This window comes from Equus quagga, chromosome 12 (assembly GCF_021613505.1).
Source record: "Equus quagga isolate Etosha38 chromosome 12, UCLA_HA_Equagga_1.0, whole genome shotgun sequence".
NCBI classification, from domain to species: Eukaryota; Metazoa; Chordata; class Mammalia; order Perissodactyla; family Equidae; genus Equus; species Equus quagga.
This window is the reverse complement of record NC_060278.1, coordinates 13,156,622-13,175,560: the sequence shown is the minus strand read 5'-3', so window position 1 is coordinate 13,175,560 and position 18,939 is coordinate 13,156,622. Positions and strand designations below refer to the sequence as shown.

At 38.3% G+C, this 18,939-nt stretch overlaps 1 protein-coding gene across 16 annotated transcripts in view; it reads left to right on the top strand.

Moving 5' to 3' along the window:
- The window catches only part of MLLT10 (MLLT10 histone lysine methyltransferase DOT1L cofactor), a 257,846-nt gene that overhangs the window by 80,312 nt on the left and 158,595 nt on the right, over nucleotides 1-18,939 (top strand). For all 16 annotated transcript variants that reach the window (XM_046678439.1, XM_046678438.1, XM_046678444.1 and 13 more), the window contains one exon: nucleotides 18,571-18,680. In XM_046678439.1, the coding sequence (XP_046534395.1) occupies nucleotides 18,571-18,680 (110 nt within the window). The remainder of the gene's footprint in view (nucleotides 1-18,570; nucleotides 18,681-18,939) is intronic.

Here is an 18,939-nt window from a genome sequence, read left to right as displayed (position 1 = left end):
ATACATGCTTTTATCCTCTTTCTAAACCCTGTGAAACTCTTAGAAAACTTTAAATTTATTTATCCAACTAGTGACATACATCTTAGTGTTGTCATGCACCTTAATTCTCCATTTCTTTAAAAGTTGTAATGTTTTTGGCAGATTTTGTTGTGCAAGGGCTATGATGATCCTTTAAAATGAAAAAGTTTGTGTAAAAGGTGTTATTTTCTGGTTGAATGTTTGATAGAATTTGCCAGTGAAACCTTCTGGTGTTAGAGTGAAATCTTTCTGGGAAGATTTTTGATAGCAAATTAATTTTTGAAATTGTGTACAGAGATATTTCTGTTTATTTGTTTTTGTGTCAATTTTGGTGAGCTCTGTTTTTCAAGGAATTTGACTACTTCTAAGTTGTCGAATTTGTTGGGATACTGTTGTTCATGGTATTTTCTTATTATCCTGTTTATGTTTGTTGGATCAGTAGTGTTGGTAGTCATAACCCATGTTTATTCTTGATATTGGTAATTTGTGTTCTCAGGTTTCTTAGGTTTTGATTTTTCCTTGACCATTATACCTAGCATTTGTCGGTTTTCTTCACCTTTTTAAAGAAACAGCATGTGGCTTTGTTAATTGTTGTGTGTGTGTGAGGAAGATTCACCCTGAGCTAACATCTGTGCCAGTCTTCCTCTATTTTATGCGGATGCCACAACAGTGTGACTTGACAAGCTCTGCTAGGTCCACACCTGGTATCTGAACCTGTGAATCCTGGGCCACTGAAGTCGAGTTCATGAACATAACCATTATGCCACCAGGCCAGCCCCTGGCTTTGTTAATTTTTTAAGTCATCTGCTTCTTTTCTATTTTAATGATTGCTGCTTTTATCTTTATTATTTCCTTCCTTAAACTTACTTTGTGTATATTTAGCTCTTCCTTTTTAGCTCTTGACTTTCCACAGTGGCACCTTTAGGTCTTGGATTTTAAATCTTTTTTTCTAATGAAAGCAGGTAAAGCTGTAAGTTTCCCTCTTAGCACTGCTTTTGCTGCATTCCGCAAAATTTGATATGTTGTATCTTTGTTGCCAATCAAATCAAAAAGCTTTCCAGTTTCGTTTGTGATTTTCTCTTCAACCCATAAGTTATTTGGAAGTATGTTAGGGGTTTTCCTAGATACCTAATTATTATTCATTGCTAATTTAATTTCATTGTAGTTAATGATTACACTGTAGATGATTTTAGTCCTTTAAAATTCCCTGAGGCACATTTTAGAGCCCAGCATATGATTTGTGTTGGTGAATGTACCATATACATTTGAAAAGGAATATGTATTCTGCAGTTGAAAATAGTGTTTTATGTCAGTTAGATCAAAGAGTTGATATTGTTGAGCTCTTTTATGTCTTTACTGACTTTTTTTGTTCTTCATCTATTGGTTGCTGAGAATGATGTGTTAAAAATCTATTATGATTGGAACATAGTTTCTTCCTTTAATTCTCTCAAGTCCTGCTTCGTTTATTTTGAGGTTTCATTTTTAGGTGCAGACATTTCTCTGGTTGTTATGTCTTTCTATTGAATTATCCCTTTATTGTTATGAAATGTCCCTTTTTATCTATGGAGTCTTTGTCTTGTGGTATATATCTGATAGCACAGTAGTCACTCCAGCCCTTGTATTCTTACTGTTAGCATGGTGTATCGTTTTCCATCCATTTGCTTTATTTGCTTCAAACTTTCATCAGAATCTTTATGTTTATTAAAAGTGTGTCTCTTATAGGCAGCATATAGTATAGTCATTTTTATTTAATCTCCTCTCAGTGTCTACCTTTAATCGTTGTGTATAAATGATTGATATTTAATATAAGTAAAAATTTGGATTGAGATGTATTTTAAGGTTTTTGTTCTTTTTAAAAAACTTAAAACAGCTTTGTTCAGATATGATTGACAATGAGTATACTGCATATATTTAAAGTGACAATTGATAAGTCCTGACTAATGCACGTACCGATGAAACCAGCAACACAAACAAGTTAGTGGACATATTCATTACTCCAAAAACTTTTCTCATACTCCTTTGTCCTATATCTGTACCGCTGCTTCTTCTCCCCAGCCTTGTGTCAGGTAATCATTGATCTGCTTTCTATAGATTAATTTGCATTTTCTAGAGTTTTATATAAATGGAATTTATATATGTAATTTTATGTATGTGTGTCTAGACACACAAATATGTATATAACATGTACATACACTATTTTTGTCTGGCTTATTTCCGTGATTATAAATAGTGAGATTCATTCTTGTTACAGATATCAATATTTCATTCATTTTAGTTGTTTACTGTTATTCGTTTGTATGAATATAGTAGTTTTTTGATTTACCTGTTGATAATTAGAGGTTTTTTTAGTTTTTAGCTATCGTTAAGCTACTGTTAACATTTGAGTACATGTCTTTGTATGACCATTGGCTTTTATTTGTCTTGGGAAAATATTTAGGCATGAAATGGCTAGTTTGTAATGTAAGTGCATATTTAAATTCTTTAAGGAACTGACAAACTATTTTTAAAGTGGTTGTAACATTTTACATTCCCACCAGCAGCGCGTGAGGTTTCATTACGCTACATCATCTTCAATACTTGTATGGTCAGTCTTTTTAATTTTTGCCATCCTTTCAGGTGTCTAGTGGTATCCCTGTGGTTTTAATTTGCATTTCCTTAATGAGTAATAAATTTGAGCTCCTTTTCATGTGCTTGTTTGTCATTTTATGTTTTCTTTGGTGATGTGTGTGTGTTTAAATTTTTTTTTTAAAGACTTTATTTTTCCTTTTTCTCCTCAAAGCCCCCTGGTACATAGTTGTATATTCTTTTTTTTTCTTTTTTCTTTTTTCTTTTTTATTAATGTTATGATAGATTACAACCTTGTGAGATTTCAGTTGTACATTATTGTTAGTCATGTTGTGGGTACACCACTTCCCCCTTTGTGCCCTCCCCCCACCCTCCTTTTTCCCTGGTAACCACCGATCAGATCTCCTTGTCAATATGTCAACTTCCACCTATGAGTGGAGTCATATAGAGTTCGTCTTTCTCTGACTGGCTTATTTCGCTTAACATAATACCCTCGAGGTCCATCCATGTTGCTGCGAATGGGCCAATTTTGTCTTTTTTTATGGCTGAGTAGTATTCCATTGTGTATATATACCACATCTTCTTTATCCAATCATCAGTTTCTGGGCATGTAGGTTGGTTCCACGTCTTGGCTATTGTAAATAATGCTGCGATGAACATAGGGGTGCAAGGGACTCTTGGGATTTCTGATTTCAGGTTCTTAGGATAGATACCCAGTAATGGGATGGCTGGGTCATAGGGTATTTCTACTTTTAACTTTTTGAGAAATCTCCATACTGTTTTCCATAGTGGCTGTACCAGTTTGCATTCTCACCAACAGTGTATGAGGGTTCCTTTTTCTCCACAACCTCTCCAACATTTGTCGCTCTTGGTTTTGGATGTTTTTGCCAATCTAACGGGTGTAAGGTGATATCTTAGTGTAGTTTTGATTTGCATTTCCCTGATGATTAGCGATGATGAACATCTTTTCGTGTGTCTATTGGCCATATTTATATCTTCTTTTGAGAAATATCTGTTCATGTCCTCTGCCCATTTTTTGATCGGGTTGTTTGTTTTTTGGTTGTTAAGCTGTGTGAGTTCTTTGTATATTATGGAGATTAACCCTTTGTCGGATAAGTGGCCTGTAAATATTTTTTCCCAATTAGCTGTTTTTTTGTTTCAATCCTGTTTTCCCTTGCCTTGAAGAAGCTCTTTAGTCTGACGAAGTCCCGTTTGTTTATTCTTTCTATTGTTTCCCTCAACTGAGGAGTTAATAGTGTCCGAAAAGATTCTTTTGAAACTGATGTCAAAGAGTGTACTGCCTATATTCTCTTCTAGAAGACTTATTGTTTCAGGCCTAATCTTTAGGTCTTTGATCCATTTTGAGTTTATTTTGGTTTGTGGTGAAAAAGAATGGTCAATTTTCAGTCTTTTGCATGTGGCTGTCCAGTTTTCCCAGCACCATTTGTTGAAGAGACTTTCTTTTCTCCATTGTAGGCCCTCTGCTCCTTTGTCGAAGATTAGCTGTCCATAGATGTGTGGTTTTATCTCTGGGCTTTCAATTCGGTTCCATTGATCTGTGGACCTGTTTTTGTACCGGTACCATGCTGTTTTGATCACTGTAGCTTTGTAGTATGTTTTGAAATCGGGGATTGTGATTCCGCCGGCTTTGTTTTTCTTGCTCAGGTTTAGCAATTCGCGGTCTTTTGTTGCCCCATATGAATTTTAGGATTCTTTGTTCAATTTCTGTGAAGAATGTTCTTTGGATTCTGATTGGGATAGCATTGAATCTGTATATTGCTTTAGGTAGTATGGACATTTTAACTATGTTTATTCTTCCAATCCACGTGCATGGAATGTCTTTCCATCTCTTTATGTCGTCGTCAATTTCTTTCAAGAAAGTCTTGTAGTTGTCATTGTATAGATCCTTCACTTCCTTGGTTAAGTTTATCCCAAGGTATTTTATTCTTTTCGTTGCGATTGTGAATGGGATTGAGTTCTTGAGTTCTTTTTCTGTTAGTTCATTGTTAGTGTATAGAAATGCTACTGATTTATGTATGTTGATTTTATACCCTGCTACTTTGCTGTAGTTGTTGATTATTTCTAATAGTTTTTCTATGGATTCTTGGGGTTTTCTATATATAAGATCATGTCGTCTGCAAACAGCGAGAGTTTTACTTCTTCATTACCTATTTGGATTCCTTTTATGTCTTTTTCCTGCCGAATTGCTCTGGCCAACACCTCCAGTACTATGTTGAATAGGAGTGGTGAAAGTGGACACCCTTGTCTTGTTCCCGTCCTCAGAGGGATGGCTTTCAGTTTTTGTCCATTGAGTATGATGTTGGCTGTGGGTCTGTCATATATGGCCTTTATTATGTTGAGGTACTTTCCTTCTATACCCATTTTATTGAAGGTTTTTATCATAAATGGGTGTTGGATCTTGTTGAATGCTTTCTCTGCATCTATTGAGATGATCATGTGGTTTTTGTTTTTCATTTTGTTGATGTTGTGTATCACGTTGATTGACTTGCAGATGTTGAACCATCCCTGTGTCCCTGGTATAAATCCCACTTGATCATGATGTATAATCTTTTTGATGTATTGCTGTATTCGGTTTGCCAGAATTTTGTTGAGGATTTTTGCATCTATGTTCATCAGTGATATCGGCCTGTAGTTCTCCTTCTTTGTGTTGTCCTTGTCAGGTTTGGGGATCAGAGTGATGTTGGCCTCATAGAATGTGTTAGGGAGTACTCCATCTTCCTCGATTTTCTGGAATAGTTTGAGAACAATAGGTATTAGGTCTTCTTTGAATGTTTGGTAGAATTCTCCAGAGAAGCCGTCTGGTCCTGGACTCTTATTTTTGGGAAGGTTTTTGATTACCGTTTCTATTTCCTTACTTGTGATTAGCCTATTCAGAGTCTCCATTTCTTCCTGATTCAGTTTGGGGAGGTTGTAGGAGTCTAGGAATTTGTCCATTTCTTCCAGGTTGTTCAATTTGTTGGCATATAGTTTTTCATAGTATTCTCTTATGATCCTTGCATTTCACTGGTATCTGTTGTGATTTTTCCTCTCTCATTCCTAGTTTTATTTATTTGCGATTTCTCTCTTCTTTTCTTGGTGAGTCTGGCTAGGGGTTTGTCAATTTTGTTAATTCTTTCGAAGAACCAACTCTTTGTTTTATTGATCCTTTCTAGTGTCTTTTTTGTTTCAATATCGTTTATTTCTGCTCTTATTTTTATTATTTCCCTCCTTCTACTGACTCTGGGCTTTGTTTGTTCTTCTTTTTCTAGTTCTGTTAGGTGTCGTTTGAGGTTGCTTATGTGAGCGTTTTCTTGTTTAGTGAGGTGAGCCTGTATTGCAATGAATTTCCCTCTTAGGACTGCTTTTGCTGCATCCCAAATGATTTGGTATGTCGTGTTCTCATCTTCATCTTTCCCAGATAATATTTGATTTCTTCTTTAATTTCTTCAATAATCCATCGTTTGTTCAGAAGCGTGTTGTTTAGTCTCTACATTTTTGTACCTTTCTCTGCTTCTTTCTTGTTGTTGATTTCTAGTTTCATCGCATTATGATCTGAAAAGATGCTTGATATTATTTCAACTCTCTTGTATTTATTGATGCTTGCTTTGTTTCCCAAAGTATGGTCAATCCTTGAGAATGTTCCATGTGCACTTGAGAAGAATGTGTATCCTGCTGTTTTTGGATGAAGTGTTCTATATATATCTATTAAGTCCATCTGGTCTAATTTTTCATTTAATTCTATTATTTCCTTGTTGATTTTCTGTCTGGATGTTCTGTCCATTGGTGTTAATGGTGTGTTGAGGTCCCCTACTATTATTGTATTGTTGTTGATGTCTTCTTTTAGTTTTGTTAAGAGTTGCTTTGCAAATTTTGGTGCTCATGTGTTGGGTGCGTATATATTTATAAGTGTTATGTCTTCTTGGTGGAGAGTCCCTTTTGTCATTATATACTGTCCCTCTTTGTCTTTCTTTATCTGTTTTGCTTTGAAGTCTACCTTGTCTGATATTAGAATAGCGACACCTGCTTTCTTTTGTTCATTATTAGCTTGGAGTATTGTTCTCCATCCCTTCCCTCTGAGTCTGTGTTTGTCTTTGGGGCTGAGGTGTGTTTCCTGGAGGCAGCATATTGTTGGATCTTGTTCTTTGATCCATCCTTCCACTCTGTGTCTTTTGATTGGGGAGTTGAATCCATTTACATTTAGAGTGATTGTTGAGATGTGGGGGCCTACCACTGCCATTTTATGTCTTGTTTTCCGGTTTTCTTCAATTTCCTTTGTTTCTCGTCCCATGGTTTAATCTGTTCTGATGAAGAGGTGCTACTCTCTGTTGTTGTCCTTCTACTTATCTCCTCTGCCCTTGGTTTTGTAGCCCCTTTCCTTTTCTTGATTTTTCAGGAATGAGGGTTTTCCTGAGGATTTCCTCAAGAGGAGATCTTGTGGCAATGAACTCCCTTAATTTTTGTTCATCTGGGAAAGTTTTTATTTCTCCATTGTTTTTTAAGGATATTTTTGCTGGGTAGAGAATTCTCAGCTGTAGGTTTTTGTCCTTCTGATTTTTGAATATATCATTCCACTCTCTTCTAGCCTGTAAAGTTTCTGCTGAGAAATCTGCTGATAGCCTGATGGGGGTTCCTTTGTAGGTTAGTTTCTTCTGCCTGGCTGTCCTTAGTATTTTCTCCTTGTCGTTGACTTTTGCTAGCTTCACTACTATATGCCGTGGGGTTGGTCTTCTTGCATTGATAAAGTTTGGAGATCTATTGGCTTCTGTCACCTGAAGATCCATCTCTCTCACCAGATTTGGGAAGTTCTCAGCCATTATTTCTTTGAATAGGCTTTCTGCCCCTTTCCCCTTCTCTTCTCCCTCTGGTATACCTATAATCCTTACGTTGCATCTCCCAATTGTGTCTGATAATTCTCGGAGAGTTTCTTCATTTCTTTTTAGTCTTACTTCTCTCTCCTCCTCTGCCTGCAACATTTCTATATTCCCATCTTCCAAATTGGTAATTCTTTCCTCCATATTATCGGCCCTACTGTTCAGTGCATCTAGATTTTTCTTAATCTCCTCTATTCTGTTCTTCATTTCCAGTATTTCTGTTTGGTTCTTCTTTATAGTATCAAACTCTTTTGTGACATAGCTCCTGAACTCGTTGAGTTGTCTGTCTGAATTCTGTCTTAACTCATTGAGTATTTTAATGATGGCTGTTTTGAAGTCATCGTCATTTAGGTTATATACTTCATTTTCTTTGGGATTGTTTTCTGTGTATTTGTTATTTTCCTTCTGTTCTGGAGACTTAATGTATTTTTTCATATTGCTTGATGTTGTAGATTTGTGCCTCCGCATAGAGATAGAGTTTAGTTGCTCCTTTCACTTGTTTCTGCTGGTGTGGTGGAGGAGCAGCTGTTTATACTGCACCAACCGGGAACCCTGTCCGCAGTTGCTAACTGGCCCTGGGCTCCTCCTTGTAGTCACAGTGGTCCTGTGCATTCCCTCTTCTGCCGTGGAGGCCGTCACGGGGGGGCTTCAGGCTGCTGGTGCCTATTGTTGCAGCCCACCTAGACGTGCTCCCTCCTTGGGGTCTGCAATGGTGTTATGGGCTTTTCCAGGGGCCAGGGGTAGGATCGCTTAGATTTGCCGCTTCGTCACTGTCGGCATCCACAAAATCTCACTTGTCCACTATGGGTCGCAGCAGAGCTATTGGCATCTTCTACAGTCTGTGGTTAGCTCGCCTAGCTATGCTACTTTTGTCCTGGGGTCTTCCAGCCTTGTGGCTGCCGGATGGGTGCTCTCCACTAGTGCTGTGCAGAGGCTTTCGCTGAGGCTGCTGTGAGCCTGTAGAGTTTCCCCCTAGGCTACGGAGCCGGGTCGCTGGAACTCCACCCAGCCCCAGTCCTGTTCCCCAGGAATTCGGGGAGCCCTTTGCACTGTCTGGGGGACAGCCGGAGATCCTGATTTCAGTGGTAGCTGGTTGGCTGCCTGCCCTGCCTGGTATTCTACTCTCCGGGACCCTCCCGGTGTTGTGGATGCTGGGAGGAGCCCCTCTGCTAATGGCAGACAGAGTTTTGTCTGCTGCCCCGGCAGAACTCTGGAGCTTCCCACACGAGCTGCGGAGCTGGCCACTGGATCTCCACCCAGCCGCAGTCCTCTCCGAGATCTCCGGCAATCCCTTGCCCCGCCGTAGAGGCAGTGGCATCCAGGGGGTTGCCGTGCCCTCTGTGATTCTCTCTGGGACCCTCCAGGTGCCGTGGACACTAGGCGGGATCTCCCCGCCGATGGCGGGGCGAGGCTCTCCCCGCGGCCTCAGGTGTGTAACTCTGGAGTTTCCCTCTGCGTTTAGGAGTAATTGCAGGGGGTTTAGGTAGGGCTCTGGTCACCTGTTTCCACCGTCGCTCCTCTGGTGTGTGCTCGCTCCTGCCCTAGGTGTGTGTTGATCTTCTGGGGGCGTCTGTTGGAAGAAAGCCGCTTGCAGGTACTAGGCTGTTCGGTCAGGGTCAGAGAGTTTTCACCTATCTCCACCTCCTCCCGGAGGGAAGTCTGTCCGCCTTCTGATATATAGTTGCGTGGGTCTCTCTGACGTCCTGAGATGCTATCTGGATATCCTTTGTTAAGCGATGAGTGTCCAAATAATTGTAGACTCGAAGGGGGAGAGACAAAGAGGACTACGCACGGCGCCACCTTGGACCTTCCTCCCATAGTTGTATATTCTTAGTTGTGGGTCCTTCTTTCTAGATGTGGCATGTGGGATGCTGCCTCAGCGTGGCCTGATGAGCGGTGCCATGTCCATGCCCAGGATCAAAACTGGCAAAACCCTGGGCCACCGAAGCGAAGTGCACAAACTTAACCACTTGGCCACAGGGCCAGCCCCTCAGTCTTTTCTGCATTTAAAAAATTGAGTCTTTCTTGTTGATTTTTTTAATATAGCAACTTTCTTCACATACCATACAATTGACTCATTTAAAGTGTACAATTCAGTGGTTTGTAAAATATTCAAAGTGTAGTACAGCCATCATCACAATCAATTTTAGAACATTTTCATCATGCCAAAAGACAGACTGTAACCATTAGCATTCACTTCCCATTTCCTCTCAGTCCTCCACCCTAGGCAACCATTAACCTTCTCTCTGCCCATTTTCATATTCTGGATATTTCTTTTAAATGTATAAAATACAATATGTGGTCTTTTGTGACTGACTTCTTTAAGTAGTATACTGTTCTCCAGGTTCATCTGTGTTGTAGCCTGTATCAGAACGTCAGTTGTTTTAATTGCCAATGATATTGCACTATATGGATATCCCAAGTTGTGTTTATCCATTTGTGGGTAAACTTTTTGTCTACTTTGAATAATACTGCTGTTAATATTTGTGTACATGTTTTTTTGTGGAAATATGTTTTAATTTCCCTTCAGATTATTCTTGGGAGTAGATTTCCTGGGTCATGTGTTAACTCTGTTACCGTTTTGAGAAACTGCCAGTCTGTTTTCCAAAGTGGGTGTACCATTTTACATTCCTACCTGTAGTGCGTCAGGTGTCCTATTTCTCCACATTCTTGTCAACGCTTTTTAATGTTTGTCTTTTTCGTTTTAGACCCCCTTTTGGATGTAAAGTGGTATTTCATTTTATTTTTGATTTGCATTTCTCTAGTGACCAATGATGTTGAGCATCTTTTGAAGCACTTATCGACCTCTTATTTTTCTTCATTCTCACAAGCTGTATGTTTTAACTGGGGTGTTTAGTTCATTTACATTTAGTGTGATTGATGATGTTTAAATCTAAATCTGCCATCTTGATACTTGTTCTTTATTTGCGCCATCTGTTTTTTGTTCTCTTTTTTTATTTTTTGGCCTTCTTATGGTTTGAGATTTTTATAATTGCCTTTAATCCTCTTTGTTGTGTTATTAACTATATATTTTGTTGTGTTAATTATTATCTTAGGTTTTAAAGTATACATTTTTTCCTCAGTACAGTCTACCATCAAGTGATATTATTGTATTACTTGGTGTGTAGGATAAAATCCTCAATATAATGTAGTTCCATTTCTCTTTTTTGGCCTTTATTCAGTTGTTGTTGTGCATTTATCTTTGTTATAAACACTACAATGAATTATCATTTTTGTTTAAATGGTTGTTGACTGTTTAATGTGGATCTCTTTTATATCTTCCATGTCTCTATTTAACTTTCTGAACATATAGAATGAAGTTATAATAACTGTTTTCTTGTCTTTTCCTGTTAATCTTAGCATTTATATCAGTTCTTGGTTGGTTTTGATTGATTATTCTCATTACAAGTTGTGTTTTCTTACTTCTTTGCATGATGGTAATCTTTGATTGGATTCCAGACATTGGGAATTATACCTTTCTGGATGCTGACTGTTATGGATGGGTGGATGGATGGGTGGATATATCTATATATATAACTTTTAAAATTGAAGGGACATGCACGTAACAAAATTAACCATTTTAAAATTAACAATTCCCTGGCACTTAGAATATTTACAGTGTTGTTCAACCATCCATCTCTACATAATTCCTAAACATTTTCATCATCTCAAAAGGAGCCCTTTACCCTTTAAATATTTGCCTCCTAGTAGCCTCATTTTTTTCTATTACTCATTAGTTCTTTAAGACTGTGTTGTTTAATTTTTAAATATTTGCAGTGTTTCCATTTTCCTCCCCTTAACGATTGGTAGCTTCATTCCACTGGACTTGGGAAAGATACTTGGTATGATTTAATTTTTTTAAAATTTATTTGTTTGTTTGTTTGTTTATTTTTTGAGGAAGATTAGCCCTGAGCTAACTGCTGCCAGTCCTCCTCTTTTTGCTGAGGAAGACTGGCCCTGAGCTAACATCCATGCCCATCTTCCTCTACTTTGTATGTGGGATGCGTACCACAGCATGGCGTGCCAAGCAGTGCCATGTCCACACCTGGGACCTGAACCAGTAAACCCCAGGCCGCTGAAGTGGAATGTGTGAACTTAACTGCTGCGCCACCGAGCTGGCCCCTAATTCTTTTTAAATTTATTGAGATTTATGTTCTAACATAGAATCTATCTTGGAGAATGTTTCATGTGCACTTGAGAATAATGTATATTCTGCCGTCATTGAGTTGATTGGCCTATTAGGGTTGGTTGATTTATAATGTTGTTCAGGTCCTCTGTTTCCTTGTTTATCTTCTGTCTAGACGTTCTATCCATTATTGATAATGGGGTGTGAAAGTCTCCAAATACTGTTTTAGAACTGTCTATTTTTCCTTTCAATTCTGTACATTTTTGCTTTGTATATTTTGGGGCTCTGTTATTTGGTGTGATATGTTTATAATTTTTACACTCTGATGAATTGATTGTTAAATCAACAGATAATGTCCTTCTTAGTCTCTTTTTATAGTTTTTGACTTAGTCTTTCTGTGTGATATTACCTGTGTAGCCATCCAGGTCTCTTGATTGCTATTTGTGTGGAATATCTTTTTCCATCAGTTCACTTTCAAACTATTTGTGTCTATGTATCCGTAGTGAGTTTTTTTTAGACACTATATAGTTGGGCTATATTTTTAATTCATTTAGCCAATCTCTATCTTTTGATTGGAGAGTATAACCCATTTCCACTTAAGTAGTTACTGATAAGAATTTATGCCATTTTACTATTTTTCCTGTATGATTTGTTCCCTTTCTGTTTTTCAGTTCTCCAATACTGCCTTCTTTTTTCTTAAGATTTTGTTTTTCCTTTTTCTCCCCAAAGCCCCCCCTATATAGTTGTATATTTTTAGTTGTAGGTCCTTCCGCTTGTTGGCGTGTGGGATGCTGCCTCAGAATGGCTTGATGAGCGGTGCCATGTCCATGCCCAGGATCCGAACCGGTGAAACCCTGGGCTGCCGAAGAGGAGTGTGCGAACTTAACCACTCTGCCACAGGGCCAGCACCCTGCCTTGTTTTTTTAAATAGATTTTTCGGGTATTGTTCCTTTTTGATTCCCTTCTTTTCCTTTTGTGTAGATCTTTTGGGTATGTCTTTGCTGGTTTCCATGGGGTTAGAATTAACGTCCTAAGTTTGTAATAACTTTGTTTTAATTGATACCAGCTTCCATAGCATAGAAAAACTCTGCTCCTGTACAGCTGCACCTTCCCTTTCTATCAAAATTTGTGTCTTTATACATCCCTGTACATCATGTGACCATTAACATAGGTTTGTAATTATTTTTTTCATGCATTTGTCTTTTAAATCACATAGGAAAGAAAAAGAAGAGTTACAAGTAAAAAATTTCATACTGCTGGCTTTAACTTTTACCTGTAGTTACCTGTACTGGAATTCTTTATTTTTTGTATGGGTTTTAGTTATTGTCTAGTATTCTTTCATTTTAGCCTGAAGGACTCCCTTTATCATTTCTTGTAGGGCAGGTTTATTAGCAACAGACTCCCTCACATTTTGTTTCATTGGGAATGTCTTACTTTCTCCATATTTGAAGAATAGCCTTGCTTGATGTAGAATTCTTGAGTGACAGGTTTTTTCCTTTTAGAAGTTTAAAAATGTCATTACTCTCCCTAATGGTCTCCATTGACTTCGATGAGAAATCTTTTGTTAATCTTATTGAGGGTTCCTGGTATGTGACAAGTTGCTTCCCTCTTAATGCTTTAAATATTCTCTTTTTCCTTGTCTTTTAGCAGTGATTACTGTGTATCTCAGTGTGGATCTCTTTCTGTTTGTTCTTCTCTTGGTTTCTTGAGCCTCTTGAAAGTGTAGATTCGTGTCTTTTATCAAATCAGGATGTGTTTGGCCACTTTTTCTTCGAATATTCTCTCTTTCTGCTTCTCTTTCTCCTTTCCTTCTGGGGTTCCCATTGTGTTTATGTTGGTGGGTGTGATTGTGTCTTACAGGTTTCATAGACGCTCTTTTTTTTCCCCCTCCTCATTCTTTTTTTCTTATGCTCTAGAAACTGGATAATTTCAGTTGGTATATCTTCAGGTTTGTTGATTTTTTTTTTCTTTACCTATTCACACCTGCCATTGAAATCCTCTAGTATATTTTTCACTTTCGTTATAATTTTCAGCCCCAGAACTTCTGTTTGGTTACTTTTTATAATTTTTATTTATTGGTATTCTCTAATTGTTGAGACGTCATTGTCCTGGTTTCCTTTAGTTCCTTGTCCATGCTGTCCTTTAGCTCTTTGAACATACGTAAGACAGTTGATTTAAACTCTTTGCCTGGTAAGTCCGATGTCTGTACATCTGCAGGGACAGATTCTGTAAATTTCTCCTCTGAAAGGGCTATCCTTTCCTTTTCTTTGTGTGCTTTGTAACTCTTTTTGAAAACTGGACTTATTGAATATTATGATGTGTTAATGCTGGAAGTAGATTCTTTCCTCTTGGTTCAATTTTGTTGCTTGCTGAAAGCTGCAGCTGTTTGTTTTTTTTTAGTGACTTTCTAAACTGTTTTTTAAGTGTGTATTCTTTGTCACTTACGACCTCTACAGTCCTTGTTTCTTTAGCTTGTAATCAACTAGTGTTTTAACAAAGATTTGCTTGAATACCACTTGCCGAAATAGTGAGAGAGAGAGAGAATCAAAAAGAACAGTGAAAAGAAACACCTCTTCTAGTCTTTGCAGATTGTCTCTGTGCTGGGTCCATTTCTTCAGTGGTTAGCCAGTCTGTTTAAAACTGTGCCCTACTTAGCTTTCACTTCCTGCTTGCCCTGTACTTCGAAATAACCTAGATACAAAAGTTTAGGGTCTCCTCAGGTCTTTCTTGAAGATTCACCCTGCCCTGAGCGTTTGTTGCTTTCTGAAGTCCCCTACATGCACAGGTGCTTTTGAATACCCAATTTCCCGGAGAAACTGTCTCCAGCTTTTCCTCCCAGGCCTTTGGCCCTTCTTTGTATGCTTGAACCATAATCTGTTGCCCCGAGCACCTGTGGGTTTTTTGTCTGCCTTACAGTGATTTGAGGAATAACCACCAGTTTTTTGCCCCGAGTCCTGAGCTTGTCAAAAGAAGGTAGCCTGCAGATACTTTAGAAGAGACAAACACAGTTCTTTGCAAATAAGATTTGCTGTGCTCCTTCTGAAACCAGGAACCAGGGTTCCACACTTCAGGACCTCTGCTGAACCCAGGCTGAGCATGGGTCAAGGGAAAGCAAATATGCCCAAAACTTTCCTGCCATTTTTAAGGTGCCTTTTTCTTGACTTAGCCTTTGTCTGGTTGCTGCAAACCTTTCATTCTCTTTTCCAGAGTCCTGACAAAATTGATTCCGACAGTTCCTGCTTGATTTTTTGATAATTCTTTGGTAGAAGGTATCTTTGGAACTGCCTATTCCACCATTTTTGCTGATGTAAATCTGGATATTTTTGCGTTCCTATAAATCTTCTTGAGTTTTGTTCTGAAATACAGTTATGTTCCTTGGAAACAGTTTGATCCTTTTGAGTCCTGCTGTTATGATCTGTTAGGTAGGTCCAGAGCAGTGCTCAGCCTGGGGGTAATTATTCGCTACTACTGGGGCAAGCCCTTTCTGAGTATTCTACCAGATGCCCTGTGAGTTATGAGTTTTTCCCGTCTGGCTAGGGGGAACAGGCACTGTTCTTGGCCCTTGTGCCTACCAGATACTGTTTCCTCTAATCTTTTTGGATGGTTCTTTTTCCACCCTCAGGTAATCTCTTCACTCACATGTTTTCTGCTTAATACTCAAGTGGTGCTTTCTGGATCTCTCTCTCTCTCTGAGTGTTCTCTCTGTGGAGAGGTTTCATTTCTGATACTTTGTCCTGCCAATTTTAGCTGCTTTGGTCTCACCAGATCTGTTAAACTTTGGGTATCTTGGGCTTGGCCTAGACTAACTCTCAAGACATTAAGCTGGGGCAAACTGAGAGTTCATCTCATTTGTTTCTTGTCTCTTTGGGATTGCTCTCCTTTGTCACCTGATAATACAGTGTCTTGAAAAACATTGTCTGAATTTAAGTGGAGATTGTGCATTGTTGCATGCAGGAGGCTAAACTTGGTCCCTGTTACTCCATCTTGACCAGAAGCAGAAGTCTCCTACTATCTACTATTGCTTTTTTTTTTTTTAAATGATAATCACTTTTTTGGGGAAGATTTTATTTATTTTTATTTTGTATTTTTCCTTCTCCCTAAAGCCCCCCAGTACACAGTTGTATATTTTAGTTGTGAGTCCTTCTAGCTGTGGCATGTGGGATGCCGCCTCAGCGAGGCCTGATGAGCGGTGCCATGTCCGCACCAAGGATCCAAACCTGCGAAACCCTGGGCCGCTGAAGCGGAGTACGCAACCTTAACCACTCGGCCACGGGGCTGGCGCCTCCTGTTATTCCTTCTTAACCTTGATTTTTTTTCTCTTAGTGTTCCTCTGTTCCCTCTTTTCTTCTTTCTTTGTGATTATTTGAATATTTTTTAGGCTTGCATTTAAATTTAATTAGTTGCATTCCATTACTTTTTTGGCCATCTATCTTTCTAAATATACAAATATTAATATTTATGTATGTTGTGGTTGCTCTCAGGATTACAGTTTTCGTGCTGTCTACTGTGTGTATCACTTCACACAAAATGTAGAAACCCTGAAACCATATAGATCTCTTTTATCCATTCCTTCCCCAATCTTTATCGTTTAATATGTGTTACATTTACATACATTGAAAACTTTACCAGACAACGTTTTAATTTTTGATGTAAACAATCATATGTATTTTAACTGAAAGACAGTATTAATGTTGCTTTATCCGGTCAGTATCCATTAAAAGTACCTACATATTTATCATGTTTCACTTTTCTTTTTTTTTTTTCCATCTTGGAGCTTCCTTCTTGGCTCTTTTTTTCTGTTGCCTGAGAAAAGTTGTTTGGTGTTCCCTTTAATGGAAATTTGTTTAGAGATATTTTTGGGCTTTATTTATTTATCCAGGCGTTATTTTGACGATAGCTTGCCTTTTGGTTGTTTTAAGATTTTTATCTACTTTTGGTTTTCTGTGGTTTCACTAAGGAGTATGCCTGGGTGTGGATTTATTTTTATTGACGCTGGGATTTATTGTGCCTCTTCAGTCTATGACTTGACCGTCTTTCTTCTGTTTTGGGAAGTTTTTAGGTATTATCACTTCAAATATTGCTTTTGTGCCATTTCCTCTATCATATTTCTCTGGGATTCTTAATTACATATGTGTTAGGCCTGTTTATTATATTGTTCATGCCTCCTGTCCACTTTTTGTGCTGTTAATACTTTTGTGTTTTGTGCTAACATTCTGGATATTTTCTTCTGACCTATTTTGTTGTTGCCCTCTAATTCTGTTTCCATCTATGTCTAAACCATTGTTAATCCCACACCATTGATTTTTAAAAATTTTTGTTTTTACTTCTGGAGTCTTTATTTGATTTATTTTTATGGTTTTCAGTTCTTTGGAGAAATTTTCAATTCTGTGTTGTATGTATTCGAACATAACAAGCATACTTTTTTTTTTTTTTTGAGGAAGATTAGCTCTCAGCTAACTACTGCCAGTCCTCCTCTTTTTGCTGAGGAAGCCTGGCTCTGAGCTAACATCCGTGCCCATCTTCCTCTAGTTTATATGTGGGACGCCTACCACAGCATGGCTGCCAAGCAGTGCCATGTCCGCACCCTGGATCCGAACCAGCGAACCCCGGGCTGCCGAGAAGCGGAATGTGCGAACTTAACTGCTGCGCCACCGGGCCGGCCCCCAAGCATACTTATTTTAACGTCTATGTCTGAAACTCCAAAATACAGATCTGTTCTTGTTTCTACTGATTTTCATTCATATTGTCTTGTCTCTCATGTATTTGGCATTTTTTATTGTGTTGAAAATGATAATGAACTAATAGCAGAAATTATTTGTAGCTAAGATGACATTGTTCTCCTCTAGAGAAGATGTATATTTGCTTCTGTCTGGTGCCTGGGGGCACTTAATTTAGAGTACATGAGTCAAATTTCAGAGTTTGAGACGGTCAGAGCCCAGTGCAGTCTTTGGGGCCTGTGTGCTTTTCATTTGTTGTTGCTTCCGGCTCGTAGCCCTGCAGTGTGGCAGCTGAGAGTGGGTGAGAGGTTTATTAGCTCCCCTTCTCCCTTGGTTGTCTATGGACATACGTCCCTGTACTGCCAGCCCTCTGAGTTGGTCACAGCACCTTTCACCGTCTCGGCAGCTTTCTCTGAAATAGACAGATGTCCCCTGGGTGGCACAAGCAGCCGAAGGCTGTGCTCACCTCCCTGGACTTCTGTCCTTCCCAGTGTGGGCCCAGTAGTTCCTCACCAGCACATCAGCTCTTTGATACCTTCAGTCACATTTTGAAAATAAAAGAAACATTAACATTTAATATCACTTGTTAAAATATTTTAAGTAAAATAATGAATGTTAGTAATAGTATTTAAAATATCGACATTAGTATAAAAGTTTAAAATATTGACATTTAAGACTAAAGTATTAAAATTTTTATTTTAGGTATTCAACTGTAAAACTTTTTTTTATAGCGATTCTCAGAAGTATTGTTGATTGAATTACTCTTGTAAGAAGTGTCAGTGCCAGTATCTGAATTTAAAAATGTTTCCTGGGTCGGCCCAGTAGTGCAGTGGTTAAGTTCGCATGTTCTGCTTTGGTGGCCTGGTGTTTGTCAGTTGGGATCCCGGGTTCGGCCATGGCACCACTTGGCACACCATGTTGTGGCAGGCGTCCCACATACAAAGTAGAGGAAGATGGGCATGGATGGTAGCTCAGGGCCAGTCTTCCTCAGCAAAAAGAGGAGAATTGGTGGCAGATGTTAGTTCAGGGCTAATCTTCCTCAAAAAAAAAAAAAGAGTTTCCCTTTATTTGTGTTACTGTACATAATAATTGGAGAGTGCTCGATAGTGGTTTGACTGCTCAGTCAGTAACAAGAATTTGTTAATGTTTTTGTTGTGCATTTGCTTAAATAGGCGTTTAAGGAATCTCTCTAGAAAGTTATGATTTTATTTATCTTTGAAAAAGCTTTATTGAAAACTAGAAAATAACGTTATTTTTATTTATTTACTTTTAGGTTGGGCTCATGTGGTTTGCGCCCTGTATATTCCAGAGGTTCAGTTTGCCAATGTTTCTACAATGGAACCAATCGTTTTACAGTCTGTTCCACATGATCGTTATAATAAGGTATAGTGGATATTATTTTGTTGATATTTGAATACAGGTGTTTTGTTTTAAAACTGGGAAGTGTAAAGGATTTTTTTGTATTTTCTTTTACTACAGGCCTCCATTAAAAAATTCACGTTATAGACCTCCATCAAATTCCAGGGAGATTTGGACAAAGTATAATTACTAATGTAAACTACAATTATTAAAATATGTTACTGAGGTCACAGGAGTACAAAACAAACAAACAAAATTATATTACCTTTTATACTAAACCTAG